Below are 23,101 nucleotides of genomic sequence, written 5' to 3'. Positions count from 1 at the left end.
TTGGCGTCCGTGGCCACGTTTGGCGCTTCCAAGCTTATTTTGATAGATGTGAAATTCACGCGGGTTTCAAGGGTTTTAAATTTGGAAGCACTGTTTTTATTCGGTCCCTTATAACATTATTCATTTGTATACTGAAGCACCCAAGTGTTCTTTTGGTGTGAGAGGATGTTGCCCAAATGTTGACTAACGAGCTTTCAGTGCTTGTTGAGAACGTGTCTTCGTGCATTTGCTCGTCGTCCGTTGTGACAGAATCGCCGAACTAGTGCACATTTCTCGTGCTGCCGCGAACAGTGTTGACGAACTTGTTGACCAGTGGGATTATCGGCGAACTGTCGAACAAAAACATGACCTGTTTCATTCACACGTGTTTTGCAGGCGTAAAACACCTGAAAACGTATAGGCATGGAAAGCCGCAACTCGTAGAGTAATATTACTATTATCAATAGCCGTAAAACACCTGAAAACGTATAGGCATGGAAAGCCGCAACTCGTAGAGTAATATTACTATTATCAATAGCCGTGTAAGCCTTGGGAAAACTTCAAACAAAAACTTAAAGGGGCACTAAAGAGAGAGAAAAAATAGGTTGAGCTTTCTTTCCCTCCCCCATCCCACTCCCCATGTATAGGGTAGCAAACTGAGCTATGTCTATTTAACCTCCCTGCCTTTCCTTGACCCTTTCTCTCTCTCTCTCTGTCTCTACTATGCCTCCCCCCCCCCCCCCCCTCGACAAAAGTAAACTACTTTTATTGTGAAAGGAGGCTTGGTAAGCAAGACAAGGATGCTAAAATGAAAGACGGGTGACGACGCCGCCTGGAATTTTCTTCACCAGCAAGCCAAAATCTATGACGTCATAGATTTTGACGGCGTCTGCTTCGGGCCTAGTTAATTTTTTATAGGTAACAGAAGACTGTATTGTATTCTAAAAGAGCCAAAGACTGCACCTGGCAAGGTTCCGGAAGACTTAATGAATCACAGTGGCCCAACTACAAAAAAAAAAAAAAAAAAGAAGAAAGAAAGAAAGAAAGAAAGAAAGAAAGAAAGAAAGAAAGAAAGAAAACACTGATTTCTTGACGTCACGCCGACGCACCGGCGCTGGGGTTTCGGTGCACACTTCAAAAAAATATAACTTGGGCCTCTATTTTCTGTTCAACTAATCAATCTATTACCTCGAAAATAACGAAAGTAAAGTTTTGAAAGAATTCTTTATCAGTCTAATTTAATTTAGCGTTTCTCTTTAGTGCTCCCTTAAGCTTTGCTCGACACCAGCCGCCAGATACCAAGATCGTGCAATCTTCAGAACAACTGCACTGGTGACATCAAAGTAGTGATAAAAAGAAGGGGACAATTAAAAAAAAATATTGAATTGCAATTCGATATCGGCCTTGATTTTATACATAGTCACTTCCTGGCACGTCGCGTTCGCAACGCCTATATCCGTCAGGTTGTCACCCATCTCATCGGAGTAAATTAGAGCCTATAAACAAACCCAGGCAGGGTACGGACGCCGCCGCCAACATATATGACGAACCGGCTCGTCAGGAGGACATACTCCTACAACGCAGGGCCCTCCAGCGCCAAGATGCGTATGTAGCACGGATGGGCGGCGGGTGCCGGCTGTTACTCCCCCGGCGCAGCGGGAGATGGAGTGGGCGAACGGGCTGCGACGCTTTCCAACCAGGAAATCCGCGGGACGAGGTGTGTCACGAGGGATACGCGAAACATTGCTGTGTCAATACAGCTCCGTCAACCAGAAAAGGGTCATCGCGAAATAGGAGCCAGCGGGCGCTCAAGGGGAAAAAAAGAAAAAGAAATAAGAAGAATGCATTGAGGCAGAGCACGAAGGAATAGACAAGTCAAAGAAAGTGTAACACGAATACGTTACTCGCCGATGGGAAACTTTGTGAAAGGTGTCGTGTCAACGCGGCAGATGCAGGACACTCTGGCCTCTGTCAAGTTCTTGTGTCCGACCGATGATGAAACACACCTTCCTCCTTTTAGTTTTCTTAGCAAGTCACCAAAAATAAAAGGAAATGCAGTGTGTTGTGAACACTGCACTCCCCTTATACCCACTTATTCGCTTTCATCCCGAGGACTCCTTTCCCTGAAGCATAGGTCGATGTTCCTACTATCGTCAGCACTGCATTGATTGATTGATTGATTGATTGATTGATTGATTGATTCATTCATTCATTCATTCATTCATTCATTCATTCATTCATTCATTCATTCATTCATTGTGCCAATAACAAAATGAAGAAAGCATAGCCATCTTCTCTACGGCTTTTCAGCGCGGGCAAGCACGTTTGATTCCCGACCATGTTTCAACAGGGCAGTATGCAAAACTGCTACAGTGTAGCGATTTGATTTGAGCTGCAACAAGGCGTGGGAACGGCATCTCGAAATTAACCACGGAGTTCATGAACTTGAATTGCCATCTAGGCAATAAACCCGGTTGCACATCACACATCAAGTAGTTTTTGTGACTGAACTTTTGTCTGAATGCTTGCGAAGTTTGAACAAAGTAAACCTGTGCAAAACTTCCAATTTTAAACAAATGGAAGAAGAAGAAAGAGTGGAGAAGGAAAGGCAGGGAGGTTAACCAGTTCAGCACAACCGGTTTGCTACCCTACACTTGGGAGCGGGATGGGGGAGAATGAAGGATGAGGAGGAGAGTGAGAGCACATAGCACAGCACATACATCGTCAGTTACAGTTCGTCATTCTTGCGTGGTACGTGACATTACTGTAAATGCCGCTTGTCCAAGCCCGTTTCCTTCAAAAAGAAAATAAAGTTTTGAAAGAATACTTTATCGGTCTAATCTAATTGGTCGGCAAAGTACGCGGAACTCACTCTAACTCACATAACATATAGTTAGCTTAGGGCTTCCCAGACTCAGTCTCGCCAAAATCGAACAGCCGGGATCATTCAGACAGATTCACGAACATTTACCCAGTCGGTATGGCTCAAACACACTCGGACTTAGAACAAATGAAATCCAGCCCGGCTGACTTAACTCAGACAACCAAATTCGGACACAGGCAGGTTCACTTAGACTAACGAGCTTGCGGGCTCAGACTCATAATCAATCGGACGCACTCGGATGCACGTATAGACAACTATACCATACACACGACATCCTGGGCGCGCTGAACTGCACACGTAAAGTTTTCGGCAATGGTTTGCCACACACGCTTCGAACGACATGTACGCCTTCCAATCTGGATCGAACGTGGACAATTATTTTCAGGGTTCAAACACCGTGAAAGCACAGCTCCTGCATCGTCACGTCGACGACGCGGAGCAAGCCACTGAAAAAAGAATTGGTGCGAAAGAAATGTCTGCCCATTTCGTATATGTGTCTAACGTAAACGATGTTCCGATGCAGTAATTTTTCTCCCGAAAGTACCTCAGCACGAAGTTAGTTATTCGTTCAGCTAATGAAACAATTGAAATTGTGGCTTAAATGAAGAAGAGCATGAACAATTTCGGGTATTTATTGCGTCATAATGGAACCCGATAAGTCAGTATAGGAGACGCGTTCAATGTCGGGAGCCTGCAGAGAATGTGAATATTTATTGATCTTATGTCCAATCTAATTTACGTGCAGCACTTAGGTGTCAGAAGGCAGGGATTTCATTATTCTCACTCTGTATACAGCGCTTATTTGTGCGATATTGCATGTGTCAAAAGAAAATGAACAGATATTTCTTTACAGTATTTTTTGTACCGTCCTGTCTCTGCATGGGATAAATATCAATAAAGCTGTGTTGTAGTTTGAGTGCAAAGTAGTGGAACAGTGTTCGGTTAAATTATATAGTGGGGCTTAACGTCCGACTGCAAAGTGGGCTATGAGGGACGCCATAGTGGAAGGCTGCGGACTGCGGACTTTAGGCTGCGGACTTTAACGCGCACCCAAAGCACGGTACACGTGTTTCTCCATTCCGCCTCCATCGGATTGCTACCGCGGGAATCGAACCCACGAACTGGTGCTCAACAGCGAAACGCCATAGCCACTGAGCCACCGTGGCAGATTGAGTAAGTAGTGCAATTGGGAAATTAAAGCAACGAGTACAAATACACGTCTACTCGATACACGCCTAATTATACAACTTAGATTTTGCTTACCTTTTTATTTATTCCTAATTTATTTATTGCTCGTTTTTCAACTGTTCAAACCACATCTCATCTAACATTTGTTTCCCGAGAAAATGAGGCCCCCAGGGTTCACAACTTCTACTTACGCGTAAAGATTCGTATTCGTCTTCGCTATCACTCGAAAGCATTGGCAGCACTCCCCTGCCCTCCCTTCCTTTATTTCGCTAGCACAACTAACTAAGCATCCTACTTTTTGAACACTGCCACTTCCGTCATCCTACTCCAATTTCCCACTTATTCTATTTTGCCATTGTGGTTGGGGTAGAGTAAGCTATTTAATCTCTGTGAAGGAACGCAATTTCACGGCCGCGTGTTTCCATCGAGTGGTCGTAGCACTTGTTGCCTCGACAAAGACAACTGCCATTGTCGAAACGCTGGCTCCAGAGACATCCCTTGTTCGACCAGTATTGATGACTTCAACTGCGCTCAATAAATAAGCTGCCACGTGCAACGCGAGCGTGGTACAGCTAGTGAAGCGGGGAAGGCAGTGAGTGCGCACAGCTTTAGGGCACTTAGATGACAGGTATTTTACAGAAGAGAACATCCACGGGACCGTGGCCTCATGCGGCGGCGATGTGCAAAGCCGCAAAAGCACTACTGCGCTTCTTTAGATGCACCAGCCTGTATGAGCGCTTGTGATGATCTGAACGATGAACGCTGATTGCGTGCGTGTCCGTGGAAATTGCGACCTTCTCTCCTCCTTCTCATCTTTCAGTCTCCTTTCCCTCTTCCCCAGTACAGGGTAGCCTACCGAGCTCAGCCTGCTTAACGTCCCTGCCTTTGCCTTATGACTTCTCTCTCTCTCTCCCTTTACAGAACAACATCATTAAATGTCATGATCTAAAACCGTAAGCCATCGCTAGCGTCATCACTTTAAAATTATTCCAAGGTAATTGATTTTTGGACACCTTGCCATTATTTCAATGCGCACTTGCGTGCTTTGCACATAGCAGATAATACCCTCCCTGAATTACTCCCGTGCTTGTCGTGCGTTAATGTCCGCTTGTTTAACGGACATTCTAGATATTCATATGCTATGTAGAGCAAATAATGTACGTTCAAGAGGAATAATTGTTTGTGTCTTGGGAAAAATAAAGCTGATTTCCTGAGATTAAAGTGGGACTTCTTTTTTACTCACATACGCTGCAGCGATTCCAGAATCTAAAGAACAGGTGCCCAGTCGTTTCATCTTTCTTGTAGATTGAACAATGCACAAGCCATGGAACGAAGAATCTTTTATCTGCCAGCTTTGACTTGACAGCTCCCTGTGAAAGAGCCATTCTACTTCATTCTTTTTTAAGGACACGCTTTTCTGAACCTAAACAGCATACGTTGATCGGTACATTATGTCTGGTAGAATTGAGTCATAGATGCCCCTGTGCAAGCTTTCGTGACACCACGGCCTCTCTTAATAAAGGGAACAGATAATTTTTGCATTAGAAGTTGACGGTTTTTGGCGGGTTTACCTCGTGCACGGTACCCAAGCGTGCTGTTCTGCATAGTCTTGATCGAGACGTGGTGGCTGCAGCCACCACGTGTTATTCCTCCTCTCCACCGGAGCTCACACAACACTGCGCTTGATTTCTTCAAGATCACATGGACTCAGCTTCGGATGTATGTATCCTGGACTCAAGAAAAAGAAAAAAAAAAGACTGGAAACACTTGGAATTGCATGCATGCATACTTGCTAGAATTTATTCAGACTCCCGAAAGCGCTGATTCACTTGCACTCACTCTGTGACTCAAGTTCACGCCAATTTCTACCCTATGGCTCACTCACAACAACTCGAACTTAGAACTCAGACTCGGAGCCACTGGTGTGACTCACAGTGAGTGTTAGTCAGTCCAAGACTTAGACTTTTTCGACTTATATATCACCGGCTCATCTAGACTTTCTGTAGTGCATTCAAATCTCAATATGTGCCCCAACTTTAGCATCTACGAGTGTCTAAACTTTAGCCGCCACGACAGGCATAACGCTCCGAAGCGACTCACTGGTGTCATACTTCCGGTGTCAGAACTGCCGTTGGCTTTGTGCGCTTTGCTCGACATTTTAACGAGAGAGCACTCAAAATGTATGTGTGCTTTTACAACTGCGTGTTCGTGTTTGTTTTGTTGAAGTGCTGTTCTAGGTCTTATTTTTCGTTTGACTGTACTACTACGGGCGATAAAAGATGGACGGCACCGCCTTGAGGCGACAGCATGTCTTTATTTTGTGTATCAATCAATCAATCAATCAATCAATCAATCAATCAATCAATCAATCAATCAATCAATCAATCAAAGAGACGTTGTGTTCTCTCCCTATTTACATCTATTTGCACACATTTTTGTCTTTTGTCTGACATATCTCGATTCCGATTGCGCAGTGGTCGACGCGACCGGCAAGCCAGCCGACGGCCTTCTGGAGGGCACATTGGCCTTCGTTGGCGCCTTCGACGAATGCCTGGACACAGCCGTCTGGGACGAGCAGGACAGCTCGCGGCTCCTGTTTCAGGGTCGCTACTGCACCGCACAGGTGGCGCCCAAGTTCACTCTCCGGGACCTATTTCACAACGAGTCCCAAGCCCACAAGGAGCTGGCCTCGTACCTGCCGAAGAAGGCCGTAAGTGTCGCCAGATAGGCAGGGGAAATGATGGAATGTTGCCGGCAACATCCGCGGCAGGAGAGAGAGAGAGACAAACAATAACAATAGCCATACATGCGAAATGGGTAGAGGTGCCCAGAACGTTAAGTGCGCTTTGCTACCTTACAAGTGAGAGAAAGATGAGGTAGAGAGTGAGATGACTCCCAGAGAAGGCCTGAACTCTGCAAGTACATTCGTAGGAGAGGGCAAATCATCACACGAACTTGATTTGAACCATGAATGATCTATTATAATTGTTTGGCTTAACATCACTGCAGTTTTTTTCTTCTGTTACCGATGCGTTACGCTTCAAAGAAGTAGAGGCCACGCAAAAGTGGATTATTTTTAGTGGTTCTCAAGCCACTAGTGATGTCACGGAAGAATAGAAGCGCACATGCGCTGACTACCCATCTAGTGCGTGAAACTCTGAAGAAAGAGACAATACCCAGCTTAGCGAATGTTTTCGTGCATGGCAGTGTATGGCATTTCACTGGATACCAAGTAACTGATGTGTTCCAGGAGACACTTCAGCCATTGCAACTGCAAGACAAGCGCACGAAAATGACAAAAAATTACACCTCCCTCTTTCTCATGGCCAAGTCAGCCTGCTGCTGTGAAAGTTTTCGCGTCAACTTAGCGTGAATAGTTTGACCAGGAGTCGGCCTGATCAAAATTATTCTTGATCGACCATTACATTAAACTGGTTATACGGAGAGCAACCATGCGGAGAACAAAAATTACGTAGCCCTATTACATCAACTGCTTTAGGTACAGCACGTACACGGCACTTTTTGTACGGGTACAAGGTGTTTTCAGTCCGCAGTGCAATTGCTGGCGCGAACACGAGGATGCTCACACCTCAATATCGAGCGCCCACGACACCATAATGCGATACGATGAGGAGTAGTATAATGATGTTAGGTCGTCGTTCATTCACCATAAACAACAATAAACAAAAAAAAACATGACCTATGGCTAACAACGCTGTTATGTAAAGATCGCTTCTCGCTTGAAAAGTCTTGAAAAAAAAAGCAAGATAATAGGTTTATTTGAAATCATTGTGTCCGATCCCACTGCTATATACGAGTATCTCAGACTGTAGCAGATTACCATGTGGCACGCATGTTTCTTGTGCGTTGCCATCCACAATTATGAATGGCAACATACCATACAGTTCCTTTGGTCCACTCCACTGCGAAATTGCATGTCTGTGCTGGTTTTGGGAATCTTCTTCACACTTTAATTGCTTTGCATAACTTTGAGCGTATGTTTATGCTCCTAAGCTGTCTTCAATGTCTCTTTTTTTTCGGGGGGGGGGATAGGGGGGATTTTGGTGTCTTGCTATTTTTTTTTTTGGTCACGAGGAATAACCGGTGCCAAAAGTGCCAACTTTTGCTTTAAATTCCAATAATAAGACAAAATAGACGACAACGACGCAATGTTTAGCCACGATTAGGTCATAAGCACTTTCCGCACTAAGCTACTAGGCGTGATACGCTAAAATTTTACGTGAGATATCAGTGTACCTCGCTCCTCTTGCCGCGGAGGCAGCATTATGCTGGAGGTTGAATGCAAAAACGCGCCTGCACACCAAACGTTTTCTGCATGTTAATTTTGATGGTCAAAACTAGTGTGGAGGCCTCACTCCAAACGAAGGTCAATATCAATCAATCAATCCTTGCCCGGGACGAAAGTGGATCAGAACGCACTTTGCCGCAGCTTCGTCTCCATATTTCACATATTTTCCTGTCTTTTTAAGTTTATGAACGCTATTACCGAAAATGTTCACTCTTTGAATAATAAAGTCACAGTACCAATGCACTCGCAGGAAAGTTAATTTTTTAAAATTTAATGAGTCAGACATATTGTCTGTTTTAATTATTCTTTAGGGCAAGTAAATTCCTTTATTTCTCATTTAGTGCATTATACGTCGAAATAGAATGACAAAAATTTGCAAGGGAAAATTTTCGAAAGAAATGGAGAAGGAAATGGATTGTTCTCAATTTTTGTAGAATTGCGAGTTTATAACCATTGGGTGCATTGGGCAACAAGATGTTTTGTTTTTGTTTTCAGAATAAAAATTCTAGTGAACCACTACTCACGTTTGCTCTTGTCGCAGACAACTCACACAATGTTTCTCGTAAAGATCGTCAGTGGTCGACAGCACCTGCCAGCTATCAATTCTTATCCACATCTCCACAGGGCGTTAAAGTGTTCGTCTATGGGCAATGTCGCCTTGAAAATGGCGTGCTTTTACGATGACGACTTTCTCGCTGTGACACGCTGTGGTGCCGAGTTAGCCCACTGTAGAGTAACCATAACCGTATGCAAAGATATTTCGCCATTTTCAGGCTGGCCCCATGGACTTCTTTTTGAAGTACTGTCGCACTGCCTTCATATTTGTAGCCCAACATGTTGGCAGTGCATGTCTTCAATTTACTTTGTCTTGCTTGAAGTGGAGCAGCAAGTGTTGTCTTGGGGAATTAAGTCCGGTTGGAGGAAGATAACATGCATTTGTCTTAAGCGCATTCTTTGGCGTGCATGTATGATTTTTGGGATGCATTCATTTCACATCTAGGACTCCTAGGCTGCTTTGACAAATATTTGCACCGCACTCGTAAAACTCCCACATGTAGGTCTTTTTATCAACACACCAGATTATCCCTGGCCGCGCATGTCATTAGGAACATCGTAAAGTAAAACCTGCTAGCAATATCTCCACCTCGGTGCCAGGCATGCTCACGGGCTTGGGGGATTAGCTATCTTATCCGCCTCGGTAGCTCGCCTAATGCATCGAAAAAATAAATTCTGAACCCGTGTTCAGAAAAAGCTATTCTATGTCACGGGTATTCACAAAAATACCCGCGACATCGAATTTAGCAGTGCAACGCCACAACCAATAGACTATCATGGCTGGTGCCTTATACATTCGCTTGCGAAAGTCTAAGGGTCTGCATGGTTATGTTGCCACCTAGCCAGCCATGTTTTTGCAAAACGTAAAATGCAAGGCGCCCCTCGACTCGTATCTCGACGCACATTAAGGAACGCGAGAAAGTATAAATCACTCCGCAATCGCTCCTAAGACTCTCTTTGAGTCAGAACACACAATGATAGAAACCTGTCGACGTCTAGGGCCCATGCGAGCATCTGCTTTTCGAAGCATTTAAAGAAACTTCACGAGGGATTTTTTTTTATTCTTTCCTGCACGCAGATGCTGAAAAATGCGCTTCGGATTCCGGGAAACCATGTTATTTTTCGGGTCGGCCTCTGCGTTCCTTCAACGTGCTCCAAGGACGACATTGAACGAATGGTAAAATACAGTGAGTATGCGAGCATAAATTCTTGATTGTTCGAATGCAGAAAGTGTTTAAACGTTTGTATGGAGGTACTATTTGATCTTCGTATGAATTCAGTCAGATACTTGCTAGACACTTCTGAAACAGACAGAACCAACGCTATCGTAGTGCCATCGTTTAGAAAAGCGTGTTACCTTCTGCCTAACTTATGGTCAGCGCAGGTGCATTTATTTCACGCCCAATGCGTGTTGCTACTGGATCGCGAACAGGCTATAACAGCGATTATATTCAGATAGACAAGCGAGATAAAAAAACAAAAATAAACAATGAATGGAGGCTAACCCAAGAAAACCCGGTAAGCCACTTAGTTCGAGGGCCGCATATTACAAAGATTGAAATATGGAAAAGCAGAGGTAAAAAAAAAGAAACTAGAGGAATCCGTTGCGTGCTGCGTTTACACAACGATCCTGTCTGTTCTGAAGCCTTACATCTGCAGCACTGCCCTGAAATTTGTTATAACAACATAAATGATTACATTTTCAATCCAAAACTATTCGATATTGTCCGAAACAAAGAATCCAGTGATAATGCTGCAGGAAGGAAGATTCCGACTCAGAGGAGACGGTACAGTTAAGTGACAGTGACTTTGTGGTTTTAAAGAGTCAATGTTTCAATGTCACCATCAGGGTTTGCTTTTATGATGCCGGATTTGATTTTTGCCCCAGCTATGATGTCTTGCATTGGTATCTTGGGTTGCGGGGCATCTTGTTAAGGGACGCAGGAGTTCTTGGCGCGGTTGATGTATTTTTTTTACGTAGACACTTGGGGCTGAGCGTGTATAATTTCTTTTCTTTTGCGCCACCTAATTATTGTTTTCTTGTATTTGGCAGCCGTAAAACACATGGACATGAAAGCCGAGGTGACCGAGTGTTTGCAGAAGGAGAAAACGCCGCTATCTGTTATCCAGATCACTGTCATGTGAGTAGTCGCCGGCCGGCCCTACAAAGCCTTGTTGTCATTTCGTTGGTATTACATTAGCTTGATATCAACTCGTGCACAGCTCTTAAAGTGCGACTTCCATTAGTGCGCCTGGTTTCAGCACGGGGATACAGCCGTGAACTTGTGAAAATATTGCGGTTTGTGGTGGAGAAAAAGTTTATTTCAACCTTCCACAGACCGATCACGATCAATGCAACAGAGAATACAGTACACTTTTTGTAGAACGACAGAAAAATTATAGATAGTAGATAGCTCGAAGGTTGTTCGTACTGTATAAACAACGAGAGAACGTTCCCGAAGAAAACTGAGTGGATAAAATGCAGTTTATAAAATGGTTGATGGCAGCACAGTAGACAGCAATTTCTGTGATGTTGTTGAAGTAAGAGATGGCCGACGGTAAAAAAGGAGCACACGCTATCGCAAAAGAACAAACAAATATGGGTTTTACGTGCCAAAACCGCGATATGATTATGAGGCACGCCGTAGTGAGGGACTCTCGATTAATTTTGACCTGTGGGAGCTCTTTAACCTGCACCTTAATCTAAGCACATGTCGCCCCCATCGAAGTGCAGCCAGGAATCGCACCCGCGACCTAGTGCTTATAGCAGCGAAACGCCATAGCCACTAAGGCGCCACGGCGGATCGTTGACAACTGCGCGAGACATGAGGTTCCCATTTAAAGTTATGTGTAAGACTTGAGTGCCAAAAGTTTTACCGGATCACATTTGCTTATATCTGTGTTTCGGAGCGTATGCGAAAATTTAATTACTTTTTTTCTGTATAAAAAAATGGTGATCCACTTGATTTTTGTTACGTATATCTGCGTCCATCGAGTCTTACACCAGGAAGCAGACAGATTACAGTGAACAAGAAGTATCTGATTGTCTAATGTATCACTCTGGCAACCTGAAAAACAGAATAATAGAATGTATGGTTATTTGCACTTAGCATGTATTGTTAATATATTTAGCGGAGGCCTACAGGCCAGGCTGTTGACTAAATAGCGCCATCTGCAAGGCAGAGAACTGAAGGTAGAGAGCGCTGCATGGTCATTAAAATTAAAACAGCCATCAATTTGAATCAAATGCCCACGGCGCTTGAGCAAGAAGAATAAGGGGGACTGCGAGGGGCCTGAAGTTTCGTAGGCAACATATGAAGTCGGTAGACAATGATGCCGACGAAAGTATAAGGGATTTCAAAATAATACCTACATTTACGATAAAATTCGTGCGCTTAATAAAGTATAAGAAAAACTACGAGTGAAATAAAGGACAGCTTTGCCGCCGGTGGGAACTGAACCCACATACTCCTCAAGATGCGCGCGGGGCCGAACTACGGCGCGACGGCTGTCTACGCGTCCACTTTCTCGATATTTTTGTAATGTCTTTGTAACCAAACCCTGTGAAAGTTTAGCCAGCCCCACTCGCAGTGATGGCGGCGGTTGTGGCACGCTCGGTAAACCATATGCTTCACGTAGTAAATCTTAGAAGCAGGAAACGCACTTCCCTCGTGTGCTCGTACCTATCGTGTATGCACCTCGTATGCATATCTACCTAGCTCGACCCACCTCGTATGCACAATGCATTGTCACACAAGGTGTGATGGTGCCCTCAGATGTAGGCAGGCAGGGACGGAATAAATTAAAAAGTTTATTGCGACAAGTTGTGGGCCTCTAAACTAAAATACAGCTCGAGGGCGGCGATAGCACACAAGTGCGGTTGGCAATACTCGAATCATCTGCTTGCGTCTGGCGGCTTTTATACATGTCTGGAGATGCGGTAGCGGCGGCGAGGTAAATTCTAGAACGTCCCACATTCATCTGCTAGCGCGCCTAGAAACTTCTAAACGACGGGCCTGTCTTTCCGGAAACGTTCTAGAATAACGCCAGATCTGATATCGAGAGCTCGCGCTCGCGTGGCACCAGAAATGTGATAAGTTAACAATGCCGCGTAGCGAGAGTGAATTAAACTCGCGTGGTAATGTGTAATATCCCTTGCGTGCTACTTAGAGGATTCAAGATTCCCAGAGTCGAGTCGTTTCGCTGTTCATATCTCAGGAACCAAAAACAATCTGTTACGGTAGTCCAAGAGGTAGCCAAAGACGCCCCGAGGCCACCGTGACAACGGCGATTTGTCGGCCTGCATCTATACCTACCGCAAAGCGCAGTTTAGAAGGTCATTGAAGCACGTTTCCCCCCAATTTACCGATAAATTGTACAACATCCTTCCTGTTGCATGAACTGAATAGGGGAAATAATGATACTGTTATCTTTTCTACAGCACGTTACTTGCCGCTTTCCTGTCGCTGACGATCATAGGCACCGTTACGGACATCACACTCAAGGAGCGACGTCATCCCAAGGCACCGGCATCTGAGAAACATGGTGAAGCTTTCATTACCGTACCGGTGCATGTAGAAATTTGCGAGGTGGAATGTAGATGCTTTAGCTTGCACCTGGAGCACTTTATTGTTGTTGTAACTTCATAAGGTCTGCAGCTGAGAAGCAGCCAATGAAAAATTAAGGTAGCTGCATATTCAAACATTTCGGGACGAGCGGTTAACTTCGCCACAAGACATCGTACAGTAACGGCCCATCACCAAAGAAAGCATCAATGGTATAGGAAGATGTTAGCTTATGTTGTGAGGCTCTTGCATTTTCAGTCGCCAGAATGTTTCTTCTTTTTTTCGACTATTTTATATAAAGAAAGGTACTCTTTCTCGAGCCACAGCCTGTTTCAAGAATTGAAAAAAAAAAAAACCAACAGAGCCGTTCATTGCCATTAAAAAAGTTTCAATCGGCTCGGACATGTGTTGAAAGTAGTATAGTATAGCATGTATGGGGATTGTGACTTGCGTTTGTTTGTTGTTCAGTTACTTTTGTTAATTCCACACGGCTCACTATACTCACTCGTTGTTTAAGTATTTCACCGTTTCTTATTCTTTTCTTGCCTCCACGTATTAATTTTCTCTAGCTGTAACTCGCACTATTTATTACCATTTTCCCCTTAAAAAATGTAGTAGCCGGAATACTACATCTCACTTTATTGGCATTCACTTGTGCCGCATTGTTATTTACTCATTATGTGCGGTAGAAGGGACACTATTGGCTTAGGGTGTAAAATATATTGCACCTCTGAGAAGACGAATACATTAGCGTGTATTACACGGTACACATTCTTGCAGCACCAATTTCCGGCATCGTTACTTCTCGACAGAACATCCTCGTGAAGGGACGTTCGAATCTTTTTTCGCGTGTGTGTGCGTGTGTATGTGGAGTAGCTACAGCGCACAGACACGGGCGCACTACACAAACGCTCACGAAAACAAGTGTTCGTGCTTACTTGCACCACAGTTGTTATTTCTGGGGTGTAACTCAAATTGGTGGGATGCATACCTGGTACTGAAGTCGGCATGGTAGCAGTTGTGAGGAAAGCACGAAGCGGACTTAACACACGTCTTAAGGTTATTTTATTGGGTGATATCCAAAAGTCGAGGCAATAACAGAATTTTGGCGACGCCAAATTCGCCTCTTTTTCTTTGCGAATCCTCGACAGAGATTTTTCTTAGGTGTTTATCGAGGCTTGTCTTGATTACAAGCCGTGCCGCGTACATTCGTGCAGCGCTTGGTCTTATTTAGAGCGTCCTGTGTCGCCGCTGCAGGCAGATCCCTGGAGGCACTGCTCTGCTTCTCGGCGTACAGCAACGCGCGCAAGCTTTTTGCGCCGCAGGACAAGCCGGACAGCCTGCGGGCGCTCCACGGCATCCGCTTCCTGTCCATGACGTGGATCATCTTCGGCCACAGCTACTTCTTCATCGAGCACGTGCAGCCCTTCCGTAAGCGAGCCCACACTCGGTTTCATCATTCAACCATTGGCGGGTAATCGTAGCGATGCACGAGACTAAGCGGGCTCTTTAGCAACGAAGAGCTGCTGCCGGCATTTGCCGACTTAAACGCTGAGACAAAGAGCCTCCTCAGCTGGCTGGGAAAGCTGGCATGCTTGTTTAACTTCAAGTGGAGCAGCTCGAGGTACACGTGAAAGGACAACGTCTTCGGCGTGGCCTACTGTCAGTCTTTTGTGGTCTTAAGCCTTATAGCAAGGAGTGACGCTGCGTTTAGCAAAACGGGCCTTCCTTGCACAAAGTGGGCCAGCAACGGTTTGGTCGTGGACCGTACAATAGAACACCTGCTGAGTAAAACTGGTATTGTGAATCCACCTTGCTAGGTGGCTCAGTGGCTAGAAAATTTTGCTGATGAGCCCGAGGCATTTAAATATGCACTGTCTTTACGGCGGCAGCAAATCGCGAGTTTCATAAAACGTTCTTAGAAGCCTATAGTTGTGCCTTTATGTTCACATCGTATGTATGCCGAAATATTCTTGATCTAACACGGACGTGTCTGGACGTTTTCGTCTAAAACACGGGGCGCAGGAGTCCACCACTGACTCAAAAGAGGCTGTTATATTGTCTCCGCGAAAATTAGGATATAAGGCAAATATACTTAAGTCAGTTGCATAAGCTAAGCACCAAAATATGTGACTCCGTGAGCCAGGAATATTAAGACAGTGGCATGCAGTCTAATTCATCAGCTAAAAGACAATCTCGAGTGCGACGCGGCGAGTAGAATTCTTCGTCATGATGATCAAATTATTTGCGGGTCTTGAATGATCATGCTATGTGGTTCTAAGCACTGCAAATCGGCGGGATGAGCGTGACGGCCCGGAAATCCCGACCGCACTGTGTGCTCTAATTAAAATGCACGTGATTTAACGTTTACATCATAAACGACCCGCGTGCATGCTACTGTTGACATATTAAAAAAAAACATTACTTCTCGTATACTATTTCTACTGTACAAAGTGCCATAATGTAAGTGGATGAATGGGCACACGCCGAGACGCTAGCTCGGTCGACTGCTGCTAATTCTTCTCTTCTTTCTTTCCTTTTTTTTTCGTTTTCAAAAAGGGCAAGTGCTCACAAGAGATTCAAAAATATACGAGTGTTCATGCTGGGGGAACAACCTTCTTCCTCACACACACAAGAAAAAATAAATCTTTTGACGCTTGATATACCGAAATGACTGTGTTTAATTTGGGTGCATATGAAGTGAATGGAAATTTATTAGAACATCAGGTCATAACGCCGGTTTTACGCAGGTGGGCTCTTCAACGGCCACGAGATGTACTCGGAAAATTTCTTCTTCTCCGGAGTCATCAACTTCACGCTGGCCGTGGACTCATTCTTTTTCATTAGGTAGGAGCAAACCTGTGCGCCTTATCCCTTGACCAAAGGCAGTCTCCTACTCTACCAGTCGAACGTTAGAGGCCCCTAAAAAAAAAAAAAAAAAAAAAATAGCGCAGTGAAATAGCGCGTCTCCTCAATAAAGAAGGGAAATGTTAGCGGGAAATCAAACGAAAAGCTTGCCGCCGGTGGGAAGCAACTGGTGACAAGTTGTTTTCTTCCATTATCCAGAACGCTAAAAGAATAGCACTTTCTTCGAGAGCGTTAAAAAAATTAGTCAAATTACTTTAGTCACATATAATTAGGGTCCTTCGTTTTCGGGTAAAACCCGACGTTCCCCATTTTTGCAACCCGAACAACATTTATAAAGATAGGGCTAAACCTAATTTCTCCCCGAAGTTTGCCCTTTCGCAAAGAATATTAATAAGTACAGGTGTTACAATACTAATGAACGCTGCCCAATTTTCGTTAGCAAGTAGTCATGAATATACCACATTGTTAATATAATTATTATGCGAATATGCTATAAGCCTAGTTTTTACCTAACAAGCGAGAACTGGCGTGTATAAAAATACATGTTCAGCACCTGCCGGCTCTAACTGAACAAAAGCTTGTTGCTTTTTAGCAGTCACATTTACAATAATACGACGATGGCACATTGCATTGAATTGCAAATGGTAGCTGTGGTAATTAAAGGATGTTTACCCAAATACGTTATGTTCAAAATGTGCCTGATTCGTCTAGTTGGTATTCCATTAATGTTGTCGCAACATTAACGTATAGAGGAAATCAGTAGAACGGTACGACAGCAGACAACGACTAAAGGCCGAACAAGTCCCCCCCCCCCCCCCCCCGCTCCCGCCTCCCCCCCCCCCCCCCCCTCCCTTAGGATGGACGCAAAAAAAAGTAATGGTGGTCACTTGTTGGCCGGAACAGAAATGACACCGCAAAACTGGTGAAGGTGTCGCGCGTGCGCTTTCGAGTGCGTTTCGATGACAGTGTCTCAGTTCGCCTTCTATTTTAGGCATGCAAGACTACGTTTTCCTTCGTGCAGGTGTTAGTATTGTACATCTACTTGCGATGATGCACAAACAACTCGCTGCTGGGTCAGCAGTTAACTAAAATACGTTCACCAAAGCTGGCTTCTCCACAACAAGAGCATTTATGCGGAGAAGTGGGCTTCACAGATGCGTCTCGCTTTACCGGTGGTTTCGTGTTAGTACATTAGAAGTCTTTCCGCGTGTGAATTCGAAAACCATATCCACAGGTCTTGTCTGCTCAAGCAAGGGGTACCATGGCGACATTCGTTGTAGTAGATAAGTAGGGATGCGCGAATATTCGAATACAAATCGAATAGTTCTTGCTATTAGATTCGTATTCGATTCGTATGCGATCGGAGAATGCACTATTCGCAATTGTCGAATATGCATTTCTTTCGAATATATAAAGAATAGAAACACTTATCGGAGTCACAAATGAGAGAGAAGGATGGATATGAGGACTGTTCCGAATGATTCTTGTGCAAGGAAACTGCGGTTGCTGCGCAGGTGTACCAGTTTCTGAGCGAACGCACGGAGCAGATAACTTTTGCTCAATTATTTTCGGCTCATTAATTATGAATGCCTAGCTTTTAGGCAGCCTATATTTGAATTTGCTGTCTAGCTTTAGGCAAAGCAATATATTATTTGGCCATTCACACCTTGTTTCCATACCTTTAAAACAATGTGCGGTGCTGTAGCATCACACTTGTCTCCTTGAACGAAATCAACCCTCTACGTGCACCTGGTGACACGCGATTCCTTTTTTTTCTTCATTACTGTCATTATCACGGTGCACTATATAACTGCTGTAAGCCGTTGTTTCTCCTCTACAAGCTTCTCCAAGTTTGTGTTCATTGGGACGTCCATTGTGAACAGCAATACATGCATTTAAATATGCCTGCAAATAAGCAATGTAAACCATGTCAATAAATTTCTTTTTTTTTACCGAGAGGGCTCTACAAAAACTTACCATTTCTCTGTGTTTCTAAATAAAAAAATCGATATTCGCTTCGGTTAGGAAGTTTCTCTATCCAAACCTCTAGAGATAAGCTTTTTGTGTACACAAGCTCCCGTATATTCCTCTCTCGCACCCAGTTTAAGAAAAACTTACAACGTCTTTGAATGATAATGCGTCAGCTTTTTCAGAAAATCAACACTTGTGCTGCATCACTTGCGGACAGTAGCAAACAGGACAAGGGACGTAGGTGAACGCCTGCGTTGTGGTTTGATGGACGCTCACAAAATGAGTATACCCTATTTCAACTAAGACGTAAGAACTAGGACTAAACCTGAGCCTTGAGGAGAACCGCACCTCCCCTACTGTGTACTTCAAAGTGATCCTTTATCTGCATGCGACAAGGCGATTTATTTCACGTATCATATCGTAATGACACACACGTCACATGCTAAATGCTGATAACAGTTGCAACATCCAGTAGAATCGTAAGGTTGGTACAAAACGGGCGTGGCTGTAGTGGTGGAGGAGGGCGCACTTAATTTAACATGACGGGCCATGCAAAGTGAAGTCCGGAAGTATTTCACCACGTCAGCTGTTTTGCTCAATATATATAGACGCCATATCAAGCCCTATCTTTTTATTTCTTTTAACTAATGAAATGTATAAATAATAGCGTTTTAGTCGTTGACAATGATTTCTCATTTCAAAGCTGAAAGTGCTGGGTCTCATGATCGGCAGGTATGTAGTTGTCCTTGATTTTTTGTCCCACTCCCGCCTTTAACAGTCTGTCACATATTCCAGTGGTTTGCTCGTCGTTTACACCAACTGGAAAGAGCTCACGGAGTCCAACGGCCGCCTCAATGTAATCAGGTTCCTGTTCAACAAGTACTGGAGGTAAGAACAGCTTTTTTTTTCCCATTTCGCATTGCACGAATTACCGGCTGAGCATTAATTTACCGTTTGAGCATTATTTCCCCGTAACCACACTTTCCCGTAATATAAAAACAAATAGTTCATAAAGCTTCATTCATGTTAGTGTCACTGCAAGAAAGTGTCGCAAAATAATTTTTGTTTACTAACCTGCCTCTAATAGATTTCGTGGTGCAAGCATGGGAATACTTGAGCACGAATTGAATGATTGAAGAAATGTTATATTTTGGTAGGGGTGGATTTTTGGGCTATGGGAAAGAATAAATGATATGGGAAGGGTATATGGGAAGGAATAAAAGACAAAGAAAGCTTCGCTTTAAAATTGTCTACCTCATCACTGCGGGAATTCATGAATTTACTCCTTGTATGTGCCACGGGTTACAATACGCTTGCTAAAAGGGGTACGATGCTGACACGACGTATTACTGTAGTGTATAGCGTACCACTCGATGCATCTAAAAGTACAATCCTCACTTCAGCAAAATAAGTTTTACAGAAAAAAAACTCGCTGCGAGTTTAAATGTTTTTGAGTTTAATAGTTTAATAACACTTACATGGTATAAAATATATGTGTGGTCATGAACATGCCTTCTAAGGCATGGCCGAAACCGTTGCATGCGTTCGCTCCAAAGCTATCCACCTTTTTTCACATCGCTCTAATCAAGTACTCTCATCAGTTAACATGGCGAACGTCTCCTTGCCTGTCATTTGTACTAGTGCATATGGACCTTTCACCTTTTCCGAGGCACCAGTTTCTCATAAACAACATTAGTAAGGAGTGCTTCACGCGCTGTCATGACGGACTAAAAGAAGTCACCTGTCCTTACAGTCGGTCAAGCCTGTTCTTGAATAGTCAAGTTTTTGGTTGCCGTAATTTGTAGTGCATAAGCATCCCCGGAGTAGATAAATCGGACTCGGCAACAACACATGTTGAAGGTAGTGCCGTTGCTCAAACCAGGCGAGACCTCGATGAGTTTGGAGCCCTTCCGACCGGCAAGCTTGGCTAGTTGTGTCTTAATAATATATTAGAAAAAAATTGTCAATGACAGATTTTTGCGTTTGCAAGACAAGAATGATCTGTTGCCAGAAAGTATAGCAGGCTTCAGAACGGGACGAGACACTAAGGACTGTGTTTTGGATTTACTCACTACTGTATATAGATCCGAAGAGCGTGAGGCAACATCACAGCTGCTATATTTCTTGACGTCAAACGAATATATTGTAACGCCTTGATTGAGTACCCAGCCCACAAAACTGTTACGGATGAGGCGTGTTTATTTACATATGATAGGATGAGAGAATAGGAAAACAGTCCAGCACCGGTTTCGTTCTGCGCTCCACACCCAAAAAGATCCGTTTTCCTCCTCTTCTTTTCGCCTCAACCGATATGATCTGCTACAATATGATGGTTTAAGCCACATCCACGTTTTAAAATGTCTGAACCATCAGGAATTCAAGGGAAATATGTTGAATTCTGATTTCCTGAACAACAGGCGTATCTTTATGCTCACTCACGTTGGTCCCACATCAGAGCACGTTTTCAAATAAGGAGCGCTACAAGGTAGCGTATTAGGTCCAACGTTCTCCAAAGCTGTCGTTATACAGCCTTAGTTCCACCGTACATCGAACAGGATGCGTTCAGTATACGCAGACAATATTTGCATATGGCACCGAGCCCGTAACTTTTTTATATACAAGAACCTTACAGGAAGGAATGGGGAATGACTCTTTGTCTGGCAAAGACGACCGTAGTGTCACCTACTCTAAATTAAAGAGACCGGACAATTTTCATAATATTCTTAAACCCATTCAAGTAGTGTAGACTTGTAGAGACAAACAGATCCATTGAATCCTCTCCGAATTCGCGGGTTCCATCGCAAGGTACGGGTTCCCAGGAGACGAGGAAGACGGTGCGAGATTAGAGTATGGGGTTTTACGTGCCAAAACCACGATCTGATTATGAAGCACGCCGTAGTGGGGGGACTCCGGAATTACAGCCGCACCGTTGCTTAGCAGATCGAGTTCTGTGCGCTTGACTAGTGTTCTGTCTCGAGCAGGCGGCAATATGGCTGCTACAGAACTATTGCTTCATGGGTGTTGTGCTGGACTGGAGACTGATATGGTCTTACCACGTCCGGTCACTAGAACTAAAAATGAGCCATGTTATTTGTATAGTCCACTACCTTTTCGGGCCTAAGTGGGACGATTATATGGTGTCTTTGTTAGCCTTACACGTCGTTCGGCTTCGGGCCATTCTGTGTTACTCATTACCGCTGCATCATGGCCCTCCATCCTCCACTGAAGAGCAGATCCAGCTACTCGTGGCACGGAGCCTACGGTTCTGCTTGGGGGTACCATGATTTACATCGAGCGACTTTGTGTACGCAGGATACCACCGACCACCTTTAGCAGTGCTACAAGCAAGAAAAACACCCAGACATTTCTTTAGATTCTTCATGCAGCACGATAATCACCGTATTTATGTCGAGTTGCTGCGGTGGACTGGCACTCGCCTACAGGAAATCTAATAGTTTAGAGCAACAGTACCAGTATAAAAACGATGTTCATCATCCTGGCCACTTTTGCCACTGCCGTGACTGAACTTTATTGTTGATATCGACGGCTTGCACAAGAAAGCCTAAATACTGCCTCTTGTAACTGTACACTTGGTTCTTTGTCACTCATATATAAGATACAATATAAAAATACAAATATATACGGATGACTCCGTTGCTGAAAGAATTAACCAAATGTTCATTGCCCTATGTACCGCTGCACGCGAAGCTATTTGGAATTAATTCTACACGGTTCTCTGAAGGAGAGAAGTGTGATTCTACAGCATCGCACATGGTTTTGAAGCTATACAAACATGATGAAACTGTCCAAATAAAAAATCGAAACGAATTGGTATATGAGCTCCTTGAGAGCGAGAATTTCTTATTGAATGACTTGAAGTTCTTGAGCCGAAATTATCTGCCCCATGCGTTCGCTCATGAACTTGTGCCCCTACGCAACAACCGCAGCTATCCTGAAGGAGAATCATCCGAAACAGTTCTAACATCAATCGTTATGTCTCCCTCGAGACTCCAATGAGCGCTTTTATCACTTATATGTTCGAAATAAACTAATATTCGACCACTCCGAATAGTAACTTGCCAAATCCAATGCGGAAACGAATAGCAGGAACTACTCGATTCGTATTCGAAATTTTGAATGATCTTAAACCCATAATTATTTGTTTATCGTTTGCTGTAGAGCAGATAGCAATGATGTAGCCGACGTACTTTTTCTACCTTAAACTCTTCACAGGAATTGATTTATGACAGAACAGAACTGAACAGACAAGACACGTGCTTCCCGCGCAGTTCTGCCGCCAGTAATCAGATGTGGCTATTCCATTACCGTGTGTCAGCAGGCTCAGAAGCGCCATTCTGATGAATCGATTCCAAATAGCTTCGCGTGGAGCCGACAGCGGGCAATGAATATTTGGTAAAATCAGGCGTGGTGCTCTCGCAGGATGGTGCCGCCCCTTCTTCTATCCCTTGGCCTGCTGTTCCTGATGCCCGTACTGGGAGACGGCCCTTTCTGGAACGACATCATGGGCACCGAAATAAGACTCTGCGAGAAGTCCTGGTGGTCAAACCTTCTCCTCATAAACAACTTCTGGGAGTCCAAGGAAATGGTCAGTGACCATACCCTCGCCTCAGAAGCGAGAGCAAATACCCGAGATATTACGAGCTATCTTCAAATAAAATAAGCCTTACAAATGTGGACCCGTATTCCCACATACATTCTTAGGCTAGAGCTGTTCGTAAAAGCGGGGGCCAGTCAGTCGTCATACATTGGAGATATTATTAA

The 23,101-nt window shown here is 44.1% G+C and overlaps 1 protein-coding gene across 1 annotated transcript in view; it reads left to right on the top strand.

The window, feature by feature from the left end:
- LOC119436280 (nose resistant to fluoxetine protein 6-like) overlaps positions 1 to 23,101 on the top strand; it is an 81,959-nt gene that overhangs the window by 38,642 nt on the left and 20,216 nt on the right. Inside the window, exons 2-9 of the mRNA XM_037703084.2 lie at positions 6,526 to 6,761; positions 9,994 to 10,102; positions 10,969 to 11,056; positions 13,357 to 13,460; positions 14,738 to 14,911; positions 16,231 to 16,327; positions 19,115 to 19,207; positions 22,760 to 22,925. Of these exons, the coding sequence (XP_037559012.1) occupies positions 6,526 to 6,761; positions 9,994 to 10,102; positions 10,969 to 11,056; positions 13,357 to 13,460; positions 14,738 to 14,911; positions 16,231 to 16,327; positions 19,115 to 19,207; positions 22,760 to 22,925 (1,067 nt within the window). The remainder of the gene's footprint in view (positions 1 to 6,525; positions 6,762 to 9,993; positions 10,103 to 10,968; positions 11,057 to 13,356; positions 13,461 to 14,737; positions 14,912 to 16,230; positions 16,328 to 19,114; positions 19,208 to 22,759; positions 22,926 to 23,101) is intronic.

The sequence above is a fragment of the Dermacentor silvarum genome, chromosome 1 (genome assembly GCF_013339745.2).
Source record: "Dermacentor silvarum isolate Dsil-2018 chromosome 1, BIME_Dsil_1.4, whole genome shotgun sequence".
NCBI lineage: Eukaryota > Metazoa > Arthropoda > Arachnida > Ixodida > Ixodidae > Dermacentor > Dermacentor silvarum.
Note: the sequence above shows the minus strand (reverse complement) of the source record. Positions and strands in the feature narration are given on the sequence as shown.